The 21,613-nt window shown below is 37.2% G+C and overlaps 1 protein-coding gene across 1 annotated transcript in view; it reads left to right on the top strand.

The window, feature by feature from the left end:
- Positions 1-21,613, top strand: part of EYS (eyes shut homolog) — a 1,986,267-nt gene that overhangs the window by 1,918,224 nt on the left and 46,430 nt on the right. Inside the window, 1 exon segment of the mRNA NM_001374351.1 lies at positions 13,043-13,217. Coding sequence (NP_001361280.1) covers positions 13,043-13,217 — 175 coding nt within the window.

Genomic DNA, 21,613 nt, shown 5'->3' with positions numbered 1-21,613 from the left:
TCTTGGATCCTCTCTTAATGTCTGCCTTCCCTCCACTCTAAACTTTTACTATTTATTATAAATCATGGTGTATTGTTACCAACTTACCATGACAACCAAATTGCAACTGTCCCATAAATCCATGGTTCCCAAAGCTGATCTCTACTGGTTCTGAAGAATAATATAGGATAACTTCTTAAAAACACAGATTTCTGAACCCTACCCAAGAACTATTGAATTGAAATCTTTACAGTGGGGTCTAAAAATTTGCATTTTAACAAGCCTCCCAGATTTGGAAGCCACCATATATTTTTTAAATTATCTCTTTTTTTTTTTTTTAAGTTCTAGGATACAAGTGCAGAATGTGCAGGTTTGTTACATAGTATACATGTGTCATGGTGGTTTGCTACACTCATCAACCCATCATCTAGGTTTTAAGCCCTGCATGCATTAGGTATTTGTCCTAAGGCTTTCCCTCCCCTTGCCCCCCACCCCTTGACAGGCCCCGGTATGTGATGTTCCCCTCCCTGTGTCCATGTGTTCTCATTGTTCAACTCCCACTTATGAGTGAGAACATGAGGTGTTTCATTTTCTGTTCCTGGGTTAATTTGCTGAGAATGATGTGGAAGCCACCATGTTAATTAATCATAACGAAGCAAAGCAAATGGAATTTTCTGAAAGAATTTAATAGTTGGAGTAAGGATATCACATTTGTCCTTAGAATTACAATTAAATTATGCAATAAAATATTATCTGATCTAGGCTTTTACATTTTTATAAACTCCTTATTTTTATTTTACTTTACTTTTTTTTTTAGAGTCTCACTGCGTCATCAAGGCTGGAGTACAGTGGTGCCATCTCAGCTCACTGCAACCTCCATCTCCAGGGCTCAATCAATCCTCCCACCTTAGCCTCTCATGTAGCTGAGCCACTAAACCCAGCTAACACATCCTTACAAAGCTGATTTATATTGTAGTAGAGTTATAAAATACAGACATGCTTTAAATTGTTATAACAATTCATTTGGTGAAAATAGCTTTTCGGTAGATCTTAGTCCCAGGGTACTTGGTCAAAGGTCTGTTCTTATGGTGTTCTCAGTCACTCAACCAGGTCTGGCCTACTCTCCATGAACTTGAGAACTGCATCATCACACCCAGTTAATTTTTGTATTTTTATTAGAGACAGGGATTTTCCAGGTTGCCCAGGATGGTCTCGAAATCCTGGGCTCAAGCCATCCGCCTGCCTCAGCCTCCCAAAGTGCTCGGATTGCAGGCTTGAGCCACCGTGCCCAGCCAATTCCTATAAACTCTTGATAAATAACTCTAATCCAAAGTTTGTGATCTAAAATATAAATCCTTACTGCTAATAAAGCCCATTTGTTTTTGTCCTAAAAAATGGCTTATAATGAACCATTATTTTTTCTATGACCTTTAATGCTCATAAAGGTATTGAGACTAACCACCTTAAATAATCTACATCTTCCAAATACGCTGTGCCTTACTGTTTTATCTGCCCTAATAAGAGCAGTTCTCCTCTCCTCTGCTTTCCAAAGTTGCATCTGCTACAAAGCTGCAGAGTTCTCAGAATGAGGCTCATGAATGGTGGTCTCAGACTGGGAACGGAATGAAGGAAGGAAGAAAAGAAGATATGGAAGAAGGGAAAGGAGGAATGAGGGGAAGAAACAAGTAAAACTGGTTAGGCCACAAGTGAAAATAAGCTGGGTCCTTTCACTAGAAGTTCTGTTGCCTGTAGATAATCTTGCTGAGCTGTTAATTGTGCTAAAGGCAGCTATAGAAGCAGAATAACTGAAGTGAAACATCTCATCTTCACTACAAATGCCTTTTCTGAATATGCTTCTTTACTTATTTCTTTTACTATTGCTACCAGTCCCTCCAATACTTGTTTGAATCCTTTGTACGGTGGTTCTCAAAATGTGGTCCCTGGACCAGCAATATCAGCATCACTGGGAAGTTTCTTAGAGATGCAAATTCTAATTGAACCTGAAATTCAGGGAATGGGGCTCAGTAATATGTATTTTAATGAGCTCTTCAGGTGATTCTGATGCAACTGAAGTTAGAACGACAGGCTTACTGTCAACTTTGACTACTCACCCTTCCCTGATTAACTGACACATCATAACACTATTGCCATGCTAATGAATTATACCATTTTCCTGCTCTAGAACACAACAGACACTCTGTCAACTCTAGAATAATAACTGAATTTTTTACATGGTGATATGGTTTGGATTTGTGTTCCTGCCCAAATGTCATGTCAAATTGTGATCTCCAGTGCTGGAAGAGGGGCCAAGTGGGAGGTGATTGGATCGTGGGGGCAGATTTCCCCCTTGCTGTTCTTGTGATAGTGAGTTCTCATGAGATCTGGTTGTTTAAAACTATGTATCACCCCCCGTCACTCTTTTCCTCCTGCTCCAGCCATGTAAGACATACCTCCTTCCTCTTCACCTCCCATCATGACTGTAAGTTTCCTGAGACCTCCCCAGCCATGGTTCCTGCATGGCCTGTGAAACCATGAGCCAATTAAATCTCTTTTCTTTATAAATTACCCAGTTTCAGGTAGTAAGTTACAGCAATGTGAGAATGGACTAACACCCCTGGCATTCCAAAACCTATGTATTTTTTCTATACTTATCTTGCTTCCACTGATTTTTAATTCAATAAAATCTATCTGTATTAGTCAGACATCTCCAGAGAAACAGAACCAATCAGGTGTGCACAGAGAGAGAGAGAGAGAGAGAGAGAGAGAGAGAGAGAGATTTTTTATAAGGAATTGGATCACATGATTATGGAAGCTGAGAAGTCCCAAAATCCACAGTCAGCAACCTGGAGACGCAGGATAATTGATGTGTAGCTCCAGCCTGAGTCTGAAACCCTAAGAACAAGAAGAGCCAGTGGTATGAGTTCCAGTCTGAAAGCCATCAGGCTCAAGACCCAAGAAGAGCCAATGTTTCAGTCCAAGTACAAAGGCTGGAAAAGACCAATGTCCCAGCTCAAGCAATCAGGCAGGAAGAATTCCCTCTTTTTTGTTCCATTTAGGTGTTCAGTGATTGAATGAGGCCCACCCACATCAGGGAGGGCAATCTGCTTTACTCAGTTTATCAATTCAAGTGTTAATCTCATCCTAACACACACACACACACAATACTTGACCAAGTATCTGGGCACCCCATGGCCAAGTCAAGTTGGCACATAAAATCAACTATCACTATATCTAGCCACTGCCTCTCTGTATGTCTTATTTTCCCTGCCTCGGGGCCCGTGCTTAAATCAGCATTCTCCACCTCTTCAAATTCCATTTGCCTGGAAAGCAAGCTCAAATCACACCTCCTCAATGAGAGCCCACTCTCTGAGCTCACTCATTGAGAGTGAGCTCTTTCTGAAGTCTTTGGAGCACCAAGTCTTTTCCCACTTAGTATTTCATACCTAATATAATTATATAGCTAGAGAATGTATGTCTTAATTTAGAATTTAGTAAGCTTCTGGAAAATAGGATTTTTAGTTTTTACTGATAACAGATCTCCACAGCACCTGGAATGGTGCTTTCACATAATACATGCTTGTGACATGTTGTTACCAGATCTTTCCCAGACTCTCTTACAGCTATGCATGACCATGTGCCTGAGTTCTGGCCAGTGAGATGTCAGCAGGTGTAATAGTTGCTACTTCCAGGCCTTGCCTATGAAAATCTTCTGCACAGTCCTGTACAGTCCTGTACTCTGTTTGCCAACTCACCTCGATGCCAACCCTAACCACCCTTTGGACTTTACATAAGCTTCTAGTGTCACAGCAACTACTGCTCATTGATATGGAGGTTATTAAATATTTACTACTCTGAATAGAGTGGACATGAGATAGATTCAGATTCATTAACAACCCTGTAAATGAGAGTTATTCTCATCTAAAAATAGCCAACACAGTCAGTACTTTTGGTTTCTTGTGAGTTCAATTTTTTTCTCTCTCCTTTTTTTAATCATACGAGATTCTTCAAAGAAGAGCCCATATGGGAAAATGTAATCAGTTTACTGCAACAATTTAAAAACCCAGGATTAAAAAAAAAAAAAAGCTATTCTGCAGTTTAAAAAAAAAAAGCTATTACTTATTTGGTACCTAGTCAGTCAAATTTTCAATATACACATGGCTCATGGCTCCATAGCACATACAGGATATATATATTATGTACTGAATGTCTGTTTCATGGTACTACACGAAGCAGGTCATGTTTTATCTACTATATTAACAATAATATAGTAGATAATGTTTTATCTACTATATTAATAATATAATAACATAATTTATCTATGATAATAACATAATATATAATAATATATATTTCACAAATGTCTTCCACTTTAATCACTCCAATTGCTTTAAAAACATGATATGTTGACTGACATGAGGCATCTCTCTGTAAAATAAATGCATTTTGCTATTTCTATTGGCTAAATGTTTCTCTAAATATAGCATTGCCACATTTTTAGCCAAAAACATATTTCAGTAGTTCCTTATAACAAAAGCACTTTATTTATCCATATAAAAAAGAAACGGTTTAAAATGAACACTTCCAGACATTAAGTTATAGTCATTTAACAAAGTATTCTGGTGTATGATTATAAAAAAATTTAAAAGTCCAGTATTAGCATCCCATAATTTTTGCTAAGAAGAAATCTGCAATTTTATGGAGTAGAAGTAGAAGATATCTGAGACAGTGTGATAGAGGGTGGAATGGTGGTGTGGAACACAGGACCTACTAATTTATAGGCATTGCACAGACAGTTTATTTATATTATTTATTCCTCCTAACTCATGAAATAGCTACTTTTGTCCTCATTTTAAAGGTAAAAAGATTAGCTTCAGTTAGACTTTGCATCATGTAGCCATTATGTGGCACAGATCATATTTGAACTCAGACTTACTTGACTCTGTCATCTACTTACACTTTTGCTTTCTGCACAGTGCATTTCACTCTGTAAAAGGCATGGTAAACCCTGCTTTGTTAATCGAGCTAGTTGGTTATTCATTTGTAAAGCAGCTAGCATTCATTCATTTCTTCAGTCAGCACAGTATTTTGGTGATGGCATGTGTGTGTGTGTAATAGTAAATGGCAGTACTTGGAGGAAGAACAAAGATTAAGACTGAGGAAAAACAATCACTGCTCTATCATAAGGAGAAAATATTGATGCATGTTGAGAATGGTGCTTGTCAGTAAAAATGCCAGTGAAAACTAAGTTGGAAAGTACATTCTCTATCTTCCATAACTGAACCCATTTTTTTTTCACCATGAGAAATTACTTCATGCTTTTAGTTTTTGAAAACATTTGGAGAGATCATTCCAAGATGGCCGAATGGGAACAGCTCCAGTCTATAGCTCCCAGCGTGAGCGACGCAGAAGATGGGTGATTTCTGCATTTTCAACTGAGATACTGGGTTCATCTCACTGGGATTTGTTGGACAGTGGGTACAGCCCATGGAGTGTGAGCTGAAGCAGGGTGGAGCATCGCCTTACCAGGGAAATGCAAGGGGTCAGGGAAATCCCTTTCCTAAGAAAGGGAAGCCATGACAGATGGTACCTGGAAATTGGGACACTCCCGCCCTAATACTGTGCTTTTCCAATGGTCTTAGCAAACGGCACACCAGGAGATTATATCCCGTGCCTGGCTCGGAGGGTCCCACGCCCACAGATCCTTGCTCACTGCTAGCACAGCAGTCCGAGATTGAACTGCAAGGTGGCAGCAAGACTGAAGGAGGGGCGTCCACCATTGCTAAGGCTTGACTGGGTAAACAAAGTGGCTGGGAAGCTCCAAATGAGTGGAGCCCACCGCAGCTCAACGAGGCCTGCCTACCTCTGTAGACTCCACCTCTGGGGGCAGGGCATAGCTGAACAAAAGGCAGCAGAAACTTCTGCAGACTTAAACGTTTCTGTCTGACAGCTTTGAAGAGAGCAGTGGTTCTCCCAGCACGGAGTTTGAGAACTGAGAATGGACAGACTGTCTCAAGTGGGTCCCTGACCCCCAAGTAGCCTAACTGGGAGGCACCTCCCAGTAGGGGCCCTGACACCTCATACAGCTGGGTGCCCCTCTGAGATGAAGCTTCCAGAGGAAGGGTCAGGCAGCAACATTTACTGCTCTGCAATATTTGCTGTTCTGCAGCCTCTGCTGGTGATACCCAGGCAAACAGGGTCTGGAGTGGACCTCCAGCAAACTCCAACAGACCTGCAGCTGAGGGTCCTGACTGATAGAAGGAAAACTAACAAACAGAAAAGAATAGCATCAACACCACAAAAAGGACATCCACACCAAAACCCCATCTGTACATCACCATTATCAAAGACCAAAGGTAGATAAAACCACAAAGATGGGAATAAACCAGAGCAGAAAAGCTGAAAATTCTAAAAATCAGAGTGCCTCTTCTCCTCCAAGGGATCGCAGCTCCTCGCCAGCATGGAAGAAAGCTGGACAGAGAATGACTTTGACAAGTTGACAGAAGTAGGCTTCAGATCGGTAATAACAAACTCCTCCGACCTAAAGGAGGATGTTCGAACCCGTCGCAAAGAAGCTAAAAACCTTGAAAAAAGATTAGATGAATGGCTAACTAGAATAAACAGTGTAGAGAAGACCTTAAATGACCTGATGGAGCTGAAAACCATGGCATGAGAACTACGTGATGCATCCACAAGCTTCAGTAGCTAATTCGATCAAGTGGAAGAAAGGGTATCAGTGATTGAAGATCAGATAAGTGAAATGAAGCGAGAACACAAGTTTAGAGAAAAAACAGTAAAAAGAAATGAACAAAGTCCCAAGAAATATGGGACTATGTGAAAAGACCAAATCTACATCAGATTGGTGTACCTGAAAGTGGCGGGGAGAATGGAACCATGTTGGAAAACACTCTGCAGGATATTATCCAGGAGAACTTCCCCAACCCAGCAAGGCAGGCCAACATTCAAATTAACGAAATACAGAGAACGCCACAAAGATACTCCTCGAGAAGAGCAACCCCAAGACACATAATTGTCAGATTCACCAAGGTTGAAATGCAAGGAAAAATGTTAAGGGCAGCCGGAGAGAAAGGTCGGGTTACCCACAAAGGGAAGCCCGTCAGACTAACAGCGGATCTCTCAGCAGAAACTCTACAAGTCAGAAGGGACTGGGGGCCAATATTCAATATTCTTAAAGAAAGAATTTTCAACCCAGAATTTCATTTCCAGCCAAACTAAACTTCATAAGTGAAGAAGAAATAAAATCCTTTACAGACAAACAAATGCTGAGAGATTTTCTCACCACCAGGCCTGCCTTACAAGAGCTCCTGAAGGAAGCACTAAACATGGAAAGGAACAACCATTACCAGCCACTGCAAAAACATGCCAAATTGTAAAGAACATCAATGCTAGGAAGCAACTGAATCAACTAATGAGCAAAATAACCAGGTAACATCATAATGAAAGGATCAAATTCACACATAACAATATTAACCTTAAATGTAAATGGGCTAAATGCCCCAATTAAAAGAAACAGACTGGCAAATTGAGTAGAGTCAAGACCCATCAGTGTGCTGTATTCAGGAGACCATCTCATGTGCAGAGACACACATAGGCTCAAAACAAAGAGGAGGAGGAAGATCTACCAGGCAAATGGAAAACAAAAAAAGCAGGGGTTGCAATCCTCATCTCTGATAAAACAGGCTTTAAACCAACAAAGATCAAAAGAGACAAAGGCCATTACATAATGGTAAAGGGATCAACTCAACAAGAAGAGCTAACTATCCTAAATATATATGCACCCAATACAGGAGCACCCAGATTCATAAAGCAAGTCCTTAGAGACATACAAAGAGACTTAGACTCCCACACAATAATAATGGGAGACTTTAACACCCCACTGTCAACATTAGACAGATCAACAAGACAGAAAGTTAACAAGAATATCCAGGAATTGAACTCAGCTCTGCACCAAGCTGACCTAACAGACATCTACAGAACTCTCCACCCCAAATCAACAGAATATACATTCTTCTCAGCACAACATCACACTTATTCCAAAATTGACCACATAGTTGGAAGTAAAGCACTCCTCAGCAAATGTGAAAGAACAGAAATTATAACAAACTGTCTCTCAGACCAAAGTACAATCAAATTAGAACACAGGATTAAGAAACTCACTCAGAACTGTTCAACTACATGGAAACTGAACAACCTGCTCCTGAATGACTACTGGGTACATAACGAAATGAAGGCAGAAATAAAGATGTTCTTTGAAACCAATGAGAACAAAGACACAACATTCCAGAATCTCTGGGACACATTTAAACCAGTGTGTAGAGGGAAATTTATAGCACTAAATGCCAACAAGAGAAAGCAGGAAAGATCTAAAATTGATACCCTAACAACACAATTAAAAGAACTAGAGAAGCAAGAGCAAACACATTGAAACACTAGCAGAAGGCAATAAATAACTAAGATCAGAGCAGAACCAAAGGAGATAGAGACACAAAAAAACCCTTCAAAAAATCAATGAATCCAGGAGCTGGTTTTTTGAAAAGATCAACAAAATGGATAGACTGCTAGCAAGACTAATAAAGAAGAAAAGAGAGAAGAATCAAATAGACGCAATAAAAAATGATGAAGGGGATATCACCACCGATCCCACAGAAATACAAACTACCATCAGAGAATACTATAAACACCTCTACACAAATAAACTAGAAAATCTAGAAGAAATGGATAAATTCCTGGACACATATATCCTCCCAAGACTAAACCAGGAAGAAGTTGAATCCCTGAAGAGACCAATAACCGGCTCTGAAATTGAGGCAATAATTAATAGCCTACCAACCCAAAAAAGTCCAGGACCAGACAGATTGACAGCCGAATTCCACCAGAGGTACAAAGAGGAGCTGGCACCATTCCTTCTGAAACTATTCCAATCGATAGAAAAAGAGAGAATCTTCCCTAATTCATTTTATGAGGCCAGCATCATCCTGATACCAAAGCCTGGCCGAGACACAACAAAAAAAGAGAATTTTAGACCAATATCCCTGATAAACATCAATGCAAAAATCCTCAATAAAATACTGGCAAACCGAATCCAGCAGCACATCAAAAAGCTATCCACCATGATCAAGTTGGCTTCATCCCTGGGATGCAAGGCTAGTTCAACATACACAAATCAATAAATGTAATCCATCATATAAACAGAACCACAGACAAAAACCACATGGTTATCTCAATAGATGCAGAAAAGACTTTTGACAAAATTCAACAGCCCTTCATGATAAAAACTCTCAATAAACTAGGTATTGATGGGATGTATCTCAAAATAATAAGAGCTATTTATGACAAACCCACAGCCAATATCATACTGAATGGGCAAAAACTGAAAGCATCCCCTTTGAAAACCGGCACAAGATAGGGATGCCCTCTCTCACCACTCCTATTCAACATAGTGTTGGAAGTTCTGGCTAGGGCAATGAGGCAGGAGAAAGAAATAAAGGGAATTCAATAAGGAAAAGAGGAAGTAAAATTGTCCCTGTTTGCAGATGACATGATTGTATATTTAGAAAACCCCATTGTCTCAGCCCAAAATCTCCTTAAGCTGATAAGCAACTTCAGCAAAGTCTCAGGATACAAAATCAATGTGCAAAAATCACAAGTATTCTTATACACCAATAACAGACAAACAGAGAGCCAAATCATGAGTGAATTCCCATTCACAATTGCTTCAAAGAGAATAAAATACCTAGGAATCCAACTTACAAGGGATGTGAAGGACCTCTTCAAGGAGAACTACAAACCACTGCTCAATGAAATAAAAGAGGACACAAACAAATGGAAGAACATTCCATGCTCATAGACAGGAAGAATCAGTATCATGAAAATGGCCATACTGCCCAAGGTAATTTATAGATTTAATGTCATCCCCATCAAGCTACCAATGACTTTCTTCACTGAATTGGAAATAACTACTTTAAAGTTTATATGGAACCAAAAAAGAGCCCACATTGCCCAGACAATCCTAAGCAAAAAGAACAAACCTGGAGGCATCATGCTACCTGACTTCAAACTATACTACTAGGCTACAGTAACCAAAACAGCATGGTACTGGTACCAAAACAGAGATATAGACCAATGGAACAGAACAGAGCCCTCAGAAATAATAGCACACATCTACAACCATCTGATCTTTGACAAATCTGACAAAAACAAGAAATTGGGAAAGGATTCCCTACTTAATAAATGGTTCTGGGAAAACTGGCTAGTCATATGTAGAAAGCTGAAACTGGATTCCTTCCTTACACCTTATACAAAAATTAATTCAAGATGGATTGAAGACTTAAATGTTAGACCTAAAACCATAAAAACCCTAGAAGAAAATCTAGGCAATACCATTCAGGACATAGGCATGGGCAAGGACTTCATGTCTAAAACATCAAAAGCAATGGCAACAAAAGCCAAAATTGACAAATGGGATCTAATTAAACTAAAGAGCTGCTGCACAGCAAAAGAAACTACCATCAGAGTGAACAGGCACCCTATAGAATGGGAGAAAATTTTTTCAATCTACCCATCTGACAAAGGGCTAATATCCAGAATCTACAAATAACTTAAACAAATTTACAAGAAAAAATCAAACAACCCCATCAAAAACTGGGCAAAGGATATGAACAGACACTTCTCAAAAGAAGACATTTATGCAGCCAACAGACACATGAAAAAATGCTCATCGTCACTGGCCATCAGAGAAATGCAAACCAAAACCACAATGAGATACCATCTCACGCCAGTTAGAATGCTGATCATTAAAAAGTCAGGAAACAACAGGTGCTGGAGAGGATGTGGAGAAATAGAAACACTTTCACACTGTTGGCAGGACTGTAAACTAGTTCAACCATTGTGGAAGACAGTGAGTGAATTCCTCAAGGATCTAGAACTAGAAATACCATTTGACCCAGCCATCCCATTACTGGGCATATACCCAAAGGATTATAAATCATGCTACTATAAAGACACATACACATGTATGTTTATTGCAGCACTATTCACAATAGCAAAGGCTTGGAACCAACCCAAATGTCCATCAATGATAGACTAGATTAAGAAAATGTAGCACATATACACCATGGAAAACTATGCAGCCATAAAAAAGGATGAGTTCATGTCCTTTGTAGGGACATGGATGAAGCTGGAAACCATCATTCTGAGCATACTATCCCAAGGACAGAAAACCAAACACCGCATGTTCTCACTCATAGGTGGGAATTGAACAATGAGAACACTTGGACACAGGGTGGGGAACATCACACACTGGGGCCTGTCATGGGGTCAAGGGAGCGGGGAGGAATAGCATCAGGAGGAATACCTAATGTAAATGACGAGTTAATGGGTGCAGCACACCAGCGTGGCACATGTATACAATATAACAAACCTGCAAGGTTGCAAGGTATGCACATGCACCCTAGAACTTAAAGTATAACAATGACAAAAAAAAAAAAAAAAAACGAAAGCCTTTTATGCCCCCAAAAAAAAAGTTTTGAAAATAAAATTCAATCTTGCCTTTATCATTTTAAAGACCTTATTTCTGGTTGATGTTCCTATTTATTTGAAAGAACTTTGCAAATAAACTATAAGTAACTGCTAAAGGAGCTGAGTAAAATTACAATACATTTCAGGATTTCAAACACTTTCATTTCAAATTCTTCACTGAACCGTCCTTTTTATTTACATATATTTATCTAATCTTGGGGTAGAAAAGTTATTTTTGTTTGTTTTTTTTTTGAAACAGACTCTCGCTCTGTTGCCCAGGCTGGAGTGCAGTGGTGCAATCTCAGCTCACTGCAAGCTCTGCCTCTGGGGTTCACGCCATTCTCCTGCCTCAGCCTCCCGAGTAGCTGGGACTACAGGCACCTGCCACCACGCCCAGCTAATTGTATTTTTAATAGAGACGGGGTTTCACGGTGTTAGCCAGGATGGTCTCAATCTCCTGACCTCGTGATCCACCCGCCTCGGCCTCCCAAAGTGCTGGGACTACAGACATGAGCCACCGTTCCCGGCTGAAAAGTTCTTTCTAAAGATGTATAGAAAAGCAAAATCTCTGAAAGAAAAAAGAGAAAAATGTGACAACATAAACTTCTTTACCTAAAAAAAAAAAAAAAAAAAAACTACCATAGCAAAATTGAGGGGTAAATATTAAACTGGAGAAAGTTTATTTACCATATATCACAAATAGCTAATGTCCTCATTATATGAGACTCTCTTTATATAGTATAAATACAAACTATAATATAAATTATGAATGACCAATAAATTTGTTAAAATATTTTTGATACCCAACCAAAAACAGTAAAATAATATTTTATTAGCTATCGCATGTAAAAATGAAATGGAATGGTAATCCCAGGCATGGTAGTGCCCGTGAAGAAAGGGGTATCCCAGTCTCCTGAGTCCAGTTGTGAAAAATATCTATGGGGGACACTTAGGCATACTTCAAAGCATCTATATCTTTTCCTCTAGTAATTCTACTTCTAGAAATATGTACTGAAAAAAAATTTAAATGGACAAAGATATACACATAAGATATTCATTACAACTTTATTTCTAATAGCAAAAAGTATAAATGAGTCAATGGTATAATAATTATAGGTTTATTAAATATATTTTGATATAAGGAAATATGTCATCACTTAAAAATAGTTAACGCTACAAGAAAAAAGTTAATGTTATTTATGATGCTCAACTTTTTGGTATAATATTATATTTTCTACAGCTTAGTGCAGATTGCATTTTTGTTTAAAAGAAAATATGACTAAGCATGGAAAAAATACCACACACACACACACCAAAATGTTAATAGTTGTCTGCTGTGAAGTGATATCATGAATGACTTTTTAAAAAAATTTTCTCTGCGCATTTCTGTATTCTTATATTTCTTTTAAAATTTACATGTATTACTTTATTTTGAAAAACTTTTACTTTAAAAATGAAAAATAACCTTCTTCTTGTTTTTTCTATTTCTTCTGTTTGTTAACACGAAGTGTTTTTGCGTTTCTTCAAGGCTGTATTTTCACTCTTCAAGTTCGCACTGAGAAGGATGGCCATTTCAGAGGACTGGGAAATCCCGAGGGCCACCCAAATGCTGGACGCAGTGTTGGCCAGTGTCATGCTTCTCCCTGCAGTTTAATGAAATGTGGCAATGGTGGGACATGCATAGAGAGTGGAACTAGTGTTTAGTAAGTATGACGTTATTAGGAATGAAAGTAGCAGGTTGTTTGCACTCTAACTGGTACGCCACTCTGTCATTCCACTTGTACAAACTAGGAACACAAACAGATGCACATATTTAAAATGTTCTTATGTAGACTTGTTACATGATGGGAGGACAGGTGAAGGCACCTAAAAATAGGATCAGCACAGCATTTATGCCATATTAGTTCTGTTAAACAATGACAATGAATCACTACATTTCATTCCAGACACCATGAAAAATATCACTTAAATCCATACTATTGAGAGAGTAGACAGAAATGTTAACCACACAGAGGCTTACATATTGGGATTTGCTTTCATATGTAGGTTTGAGCCGCTTTAGAAAGGGCAATAGTAAAGCTAAACAATTTGACTTCTGAACTACTTCAGTATGAAACCAACGTGGACCCATTGAGTGAGAAGGAAAAAAGAAAGGAGAATGTTTTTATATTCATTACTCCTTTTGCAGAGCATCTCGTCTATGCAAAAATAGTATATGAGGGGTTCTGGGAATATGCTAAAGAAAGTGGAAGTAAGCACTGTCATTCAATTTCTTACACTCTAGCTACTCATAAATTTCTTATGTCTCATACATGTATAAGACAGCTAAAGAGAGATTTGTCAAAATGCTCCCCACAGGACACAGTGTTCACCAGGAACACCGGCTCCCTGCAAAGCAGCTGGGAAAGAAGAGTGTCAGAGTTTCTCCTGAAAGACAGAGTCTACCCTGAAGAAAGTATAGTTTTAAAAGACATGAGTGAATCTCTTACTCTCCCTGAACAAATCCCCTCCACCTCCTCACTAGAAAATGATCAAAAGCAAAGTTCAAACAACTGCTAGTCACAGTAAAATTTGTGGAGAAAAAAATGTATAGTTTGACTCAACCCATGGAATTCCTGAGGACAAAATGTAAGGCTTGGGATGCCACCATCACAGAGCAATAATTTTTGGCATTAGCTTTACCACTATAATTTTATCATTACTTCTCTACAATTTTTAATGAAACCTTTAGATTGCTTTACAAAGTATGCACTCTAATTTGCTCTACAACTAAACTTAATTAGAAGCACACGTTTACTTCACTTTATCTAAAGAGTTGTAGTCATTCTTCAGGGGTTACTACTAAGTATTTTTGGGTTTTTTTAATGTGATAATAAACAGGGATCTAGAAAGTTGCAATAGGAAAGCATATGAAGTTGAAGGTGAAGGTGGGGAATCCATCCCCACCCTACGTTATTCCATGTGGACCAAACAGCCTGACAGTTTGAACCTAAGAGCCATATATATTTATCTTGGAATATATAGTGCCAAGTATAGATAGGTACTTAGAACCATTTGCAGATTATTTTGATTAATATAGAAATTTTATTGAGTTCTGATATTAAACGTAATACCTTACAATTGCACAGGACTTTGTGTGTAACAAAGCATTTTTTTATATATTATTTCCATTGCTCCTCACTAAAACCCTCTAAATTACTCAATGCCAGTATCCTAATTCCAATTTTATAGGGGGAAAATAAGCCCCAGAGACTGTGAGTAATTCAAGAGGATGTATGAGCACCCTGTGAGTAGTACAGCAGGACCCAAAATCAGATCTTCCATTTCGCGGGTCAAGATTCTCTCCAGAATCTAAATAGCAAGAAATGAACTTAAAAACAGTGAATAATTTTAATGAGGTAACAAAAGGGTTAAGTCGCTCTTTATTTACTGGTTGTAACCTGTTCATTTCATCTTAATTTTAAAAAATAACGTTGAAATTATCTTCAGTTGGCACACTGTATTTTCTCCAAATTGAAAATACCTTTCTTTATAACACATATCCTGGGGATTTCATAGATTGCCATGTGGGTGGAAAGCAGTATCTCAAACATGAGGGCCTAAATTTGAGTAACAAATAGACAAGCAATAATGTACAGGGGGAATGATACATCTGACAAATTTCCTTACAGGATTCTAAAAATTTTTCTTATCAAAATTGTGACCAGTTTTGGGATCCTCTTATTGACATAATTACAAAATAATTACTAACTATGAAGATATACTACAGAGCCAGAAGTAGCTCTTGTGACCATCATTTAATAACATTAAATTTACAGATCCCTGAACTTAAAACAGGTGAATTTTATGGTAAGTAAATTATACCTCAATAAAGCTGTTCAAAAATATTAAGTCTCCCATTCATAGATATTCAGATCCAGTGGCAGCAGCAGTTTAAAGAATTTTATTCCTTTTGACAGTTTTAAACAAGGCTTTTCTAATCTCAATATAAGAATACCTCCTTCAAAGAAAAAAAATATTGTGCTTTGTAATATACTTTTCAAAAGTGTTTAAGAAGTTTATTTCTGTACTTGCCCTAGTTACAGATTCTTAATTTTATATGGCTCTAAACTTTATTTTTCAGCTGAAGCAGGGTAATATTAAATTGAATTTCTAAGTAACCTTATAGACAGCTCAAAGCTAAAGTTTAATCTTTTCCTGAAAAATAACTAACACACCTTATGAAATATTTGTTAAATGCTCAAGAGGCAAGTACCAACACAGAAGCACCAATTTTATGGTGCTTAGAATCAATTGTAAAAGGAAAACCTCAAAGCTGATCAAAGTGTCTTAACAATGAACAGTTTAATGTTATAAATTTAAAACAACTCAAAATGCTCCCTTTAGCTCCCTTCCTCTTAGCTGGGACAGGAGGCATTGTTTTGGTACATAAGGGAAAGTCTTATTCCAAGTAAGGAAAGAGATGGGGCCTGATAAGGTTTCCAGTGTGTTCAGGGCCCTGGTGAAGTGATGAAACCCCTTCTCTCCTGCTCTGAGTTCATCACCACACACAGATCCATCTGTGTTCTGATGGAATTTCTCAAATGTGAGTATCATAAGGCAGAGTTCATTTCAGGCCTTTATGCTCCTGGGATGAGTTCTGATGCAACAAAGAAATGTAAAACTATTTCTGTTCTTAGTAGCCAAGGATAAAAAAGAAAAAAGGTTACATCAAAACAAAATTTTTAAGTAAAAAAAAAAAAAAAAAATGGGTTTAGTTCTTAGTTCTATGTGTGTATGTGCTTGGTAGGTGTCTTTTTTTTTTGACATAAATAAAATGCTTTAATTAAATGGCTATTTGATTCCAAACCAAAAATGTTTAGTGAGAAGAAAGATATTTTACATTTTTGCCAATTTCTTCCACCATGTCTAGCTTAATAGGTGTTTTTAAGCAAGTTTTATTTAAGTTGTACTTTTTTCCTTTATTTTCTTAATTGACAAATAAAAATTGGATATATTTATCATGTAGAACATGATGTTTCAAAATATATATACATTGTGGAATGGCTCAAATGAGCTAATTAGCACATGCATTACCTCACATATTTATAATTTTTTCTGATTGGAATATTTAAAATCTACTCTCAGCAATTTTCAAAATACAAGACATTGTTACTAACCATAGTCACCATGTTGTACAGTAACCTGTGACTGAGGACAATATGCAGATGTGTCCCTTTAAGAAAAACATAGTGTAGCCCTGTCATCGTGGCTCATGCCTGTAATCCCAGCACTTTGGGAGGCCGAGATGGGTGGATCACCTGAGGTCAGGAGTTCGAGACCAGCCTGGTCAACATGGCGAAACCCCATCTCTACTAAAAATACAAAAATTAGCCAGTGTGGTGGTGGGTGCCTGTAATCCCAGCTACTTGGGAGGCTGAGGCAGGAGAATTGCTTGAACCTGGGAGGCAGAGGGTGCAGAGAGCTGAGATCGCACCACTGCACTCCAGCCTGGATGACAAGGGGGAAACTCCATCTGAAAAAAATAGAAAAGCAGTGTAGGAAAAACAAAACTTACAAAAACAAGTTAGATGTTAAAATGAGTGGCACAGACAATAAGTACAATAGGAGTTGGAAGAATGTGGTTGTAAAATGAGGCTAATTTACAACATAAATCTATCAGTGATCACAAAATCTCATTGATTCAGGATTTCCTAATTATTTTTTGTCTTAGAAATGCCTTTGAGCATCAGGTCAAAGCTAGAAACTCTTTCTCCTAAAAACTGAACATACTTGGAACACAAAAATGTGCTTATCATTTTAGAGGTTTACAAACCCCTAGAACCCAATAATAGATTCTCTAAGGTCTGCCAAAGTTCCCAAATTAAGCATCCTTTGCTCAGACTGTCTTCTTTTATGTATTTTGTCCAACAATGCTTAATTCAGTCTTCTATTACTCCTCAGCTGGACATGTAATTGTTTTCCAACTAGTGACCTGTTCCCTAAACACTCCTAACCTTAATCCAGGTTGAATCTTCCTAAAATCCTCTTTGCTCTTAATCATTTTCCTGCTCAAAATGTTTCCTGGTTTTCCACTGCCAATGCAGCAAAATGTAAATTTTTAATCTGTTGTCAAGCTATACGTGACTGTTATCAACCTGCCTATTCCTGCTATTCTTTTTCTCTCTGCATAGCAATCAAATTAATTGTACTACTCTATCCCGCCTTCCAAGAAACCCCCTCTTCTTATCAAGCAATCAGCTGAGTTTCTTGTGAAGCTATGGCCAGCTTGGTAACTCATTACCTTGTACTAGTTCTTTTTTCCTCCTCCCTTTGCTTCTCTCTCACTGTTGCTTCCTTGAGAGAGTACTCCTTACTTCCTTGGAACTGCCTTTAACTCTGTCTTTTAGAGATTCCAATTTTAGGTAGATAATTTTTCTCACCTATGAGGTTGGCAAAAAGCTAAAAATATGACTAACCTATTAGTGAGGCTGTAGAGAAGGAGACACTATTATGTATTAGAGCAAACTAATTTCTCTATTTGTTAAAACAAAGACTGGAAACTGCTCAAATGTTCATCACTAGGTATCTTGTTGAAAAAGCCAAGGAATGTTTATATAATGGAGGACTTCACATATATAAAAAAAGACCTTTTATATGTTGCTATGGAGTGATCCTCAGGACTTACTAAGTGAAAAAAATCAGGATAAAGAAACATGTAAGAAAACGAGATAATAGATATAGATAAACAGATATAAATACATAAACATAGATACACATACACATATGCTCATATTTTTCTAAGAAAAAAATGCAAGATTACACACACACAATTTATAAATAGTTATCTATAGGGTGAGGGAGAAAACAAGAAGTAGTAAAAGGATAAAAGCTGGACTTTCTAACTATAATTTGCTTTATAGTTTTTATTTGGAACCAGGTAAAATGTTTCACATGGTCAATTAAAAAAGAAAAAGACAAATTTTTAAATACTGAAGAAAAATAAGGAAATGAACTGTACTTCAAGTTGGTAGCATAACCAAGCAGAAAAGATTTAGTTCAATTAATTTTAAAACACAATATTTTGACTATACAGTGGATTATAGCCTAAAGACAAAAAGAACCATAAAGATATTCTATTGCATCCTGTAGTCTTGATGTTAGTGGTAACATTGATATTGTTATTTTAAAACTATATATAAAAATACCCAAATAGCATTATATTTATATAACAGATAAATATATATAAACCAAATGAACAATTATATTAACATTAGTCATTAGGAACTAGAATTTTCAGCATGAAAGAGATCTAGGCATAAAATCAAAGAAGTAAAAATCATTCTAATCCTTAATATGAACTGGAATTAATGTATGAACTCATTACTTAACTTTCTACTCAGGAGGCCGAGGAGGGAGAATCACTTGAACCTGGGAGGCAGAGGCTGCACTGAGCCAAGATTGTGCCATTGCACTCCAGCCTGGGCAACAGAGCAAGACTCCACCTCAAAAAAAAAAAAATCTTTCTTTTTTTTTTTTAAATCTCCCAGCTATATCTGCTAAAAAGATTTAGAAGCAATAACTTAGTATCAATGAACACCTCTAGTGCCAAAATTGTCATCTCCAAATACCATTTTCCACTAAAATGAACCAAGACTTCTTGGAGAATTGTACGCTCAGCTCTAGGACAGAAAATATATAAGCCTAGATATCTTTTTATGCCTGAAAGCAAGAATGTTAACAAAGACAACTATGGTTATATTAAAAGACAACAGGAGCCAACTTAAAGAGACTCCCACTGGCCAAAGATGAGACATTTTCAGAAAATTATCTTTCCATAGTCAGAAAATATGGAGAACTTATTTGAAGAGTGTAGATTTTAAGATAAGCTCACATTTTTTGTTTCTTTATTATTTAAGTAGCTGGAAAATAAGAGTCAGAGGTAAGAATTCACTGTGGATTTTCATCAAGCCTTCCTACACTGTGGCTTAAGAGTAACCTCTTTTGTCTCATGGTCTTTTTATAACTCAGATGTCAGTTACTTTCTACCAGACCCTTGACATCTACATAAATTGTGAAGATTCCAAAAGGCATGTTTATGTTCTAAAGTCATCTCTAGCTCACCAGTCTTTCACCCATACTGTCTATTCCATATCACAGATGCCTAAAAGCAACAATCAACTTCTTTAATTTCTATCAAATTAACAAAGCCATTTACACTTTTAGATCAGATTGTTAAGATTGGTGCAGGGGGTGGGGAGAGGTGACAATGTGGAAGGAAAAGGTTTATATCATGGCCACCTAAATAACTTCCAACTTGTCTTTTGGTCACCCCACCACTGCAGTAAATACATGGCAATTCCACTCCAGTTTTTGTCTTCTGTCCTTTGCTTTGCTTTTTTCCAACTGATCTGTAGGTTAAAACAAACCACAATTCCCTCCTGGTGTCAGGCAGAGTAATTTATCATCTTATTTTGTAGTCTAGGCTCATGTTCATCCCAATGCAACCAGGGTCCACTATCTACTCCAAGCAGCTCATGTAGTTTCCCAAAGACAGTTCTCTCCTTAATAGGAATTCTGAGTGCAACTGTTAACATACTACAATGTTCAAGCCCTTGCACCTGAAGAACTACAAAATAAGGCCTACAGACAACTGCCAGTATTTTCATTAGTATGTAAAGAGTAATTTCATCTCATCCTTCTTACACTCTGTGAGGTATCACCAAGGACCTAGGTGAGTATCTCACCAGCAAAGAAAGGAAGGCCATAGGGGAATGTCAGCAGGTGGAGTGATTAATATAGCAACCTGTCCTAGTAAGCATGTCAAGTTTCAATATGCCATCACATTCCAGTGTACGATGAGGTTCATTTGTTTTAACACTTGATTGTATATTATTCAAAGACTTCAAATTTTGAGCATGTCATTTAAAATCCAGCAAATTTTGGCAGGTAAAATGTTATACATCATATCACACTTACCTTATTCTCCCAACTTGTTACTCAAATGGAAATAAGCCATAAAGGAAAGCAATTTTATATGAATTAAGTCATCCACACAGGAGATGACCTGAGAAGATAATTTAGCTATGTTTTCCTTTTTCTTTAAAGAGCAGAGAAATAAGTTATATATGCAGAACTAGATTCCTTTAGGTCATGTTATCACCCATTGCTAAATTACATGCGTTTATTATATTATTCATATGACTTTATCATCACACCACATAGATTTTGTGTCTGTGCTTTTGCTTATGCATAGAAAACCCACAAATCTATAACCAGAACTTTTTTACAGATCCAGCTCAAGGTAAATTTTCTCCAATAACTTTCATTTTCTGTTCTTAGCCTCAACATATACATAAGAATCTCTCTTGTCCAAAGCATCAAAATCCATATTTGATAGGTAACCTGAAAAAGTAGGCTAAGCAGAGATTATATTTTTCTGTATTAGCTTCTCATCTGCAATCTGAGAGCTAATAATAGTATTTACTTTGTAGGTTTTATATGGTGATTAAACAAATTACTACAACAAAGTACTTAAAATGGTGCCTGGCACTAAGGTAAAGCCCTAAGAAGCCGAATATTATATTTTATATATATCATATATTTCATACAAATACATTATTCTAAATAAAGTAGCAAGTCCTCAGGGTGGGGAACAAGACCATGTTTTCTATTTTGTACTCACCTTGGTAACGAAGTACGATGCTGCTCTATATTCCCTCTTTGGTAATATTTAGTAAGTGAATGATATTTAACAAAAAACATGAAATCTTCTATTATCTCATTTTCAGATAATTTTTTATATCCATGTTCATACTAAACTCTTACAGTCTTAGACTTGCCTAAGTACAAGAAAATTAAAATCTTCATGTTGAATTTCTATAGTAATGAGGAAAAATTTACCCATAGAGGTTCTAAGCTATAAAATTGACGGTCAGAACTAAACAATTTATCTGCAACTTAGGAATTCAAATCAGTTTCATTCTAAATGCACAGAAGTAAAATAATTAACTATATTAGTAAGAACATACTCTAATATTCATCTCTTGATTTACTATCATGATGAGCTGTTAATCACATTTCCAAAGTGTTTAACATTTTATTCTCTGCTATCATCTGC

The sequence above is a fragment of the Pongo abelii genome, chromosome 5 (assembly GCF_028885655.2).
Source record: "Pongo abelii isolate AG06213 chromosome 5, NHGRI_mPonAbe1-v2.0_pri, whole genome shotgun sequence".
Lineage (NCBI taxonomy): Eukaryota > Metazoa > Chordata > Mammalia > Primates > Hominidae > Pongo > Pongo abelii.
This window is presented reverse-complemented; position numbering and strand designations above follow the sequence as displayed.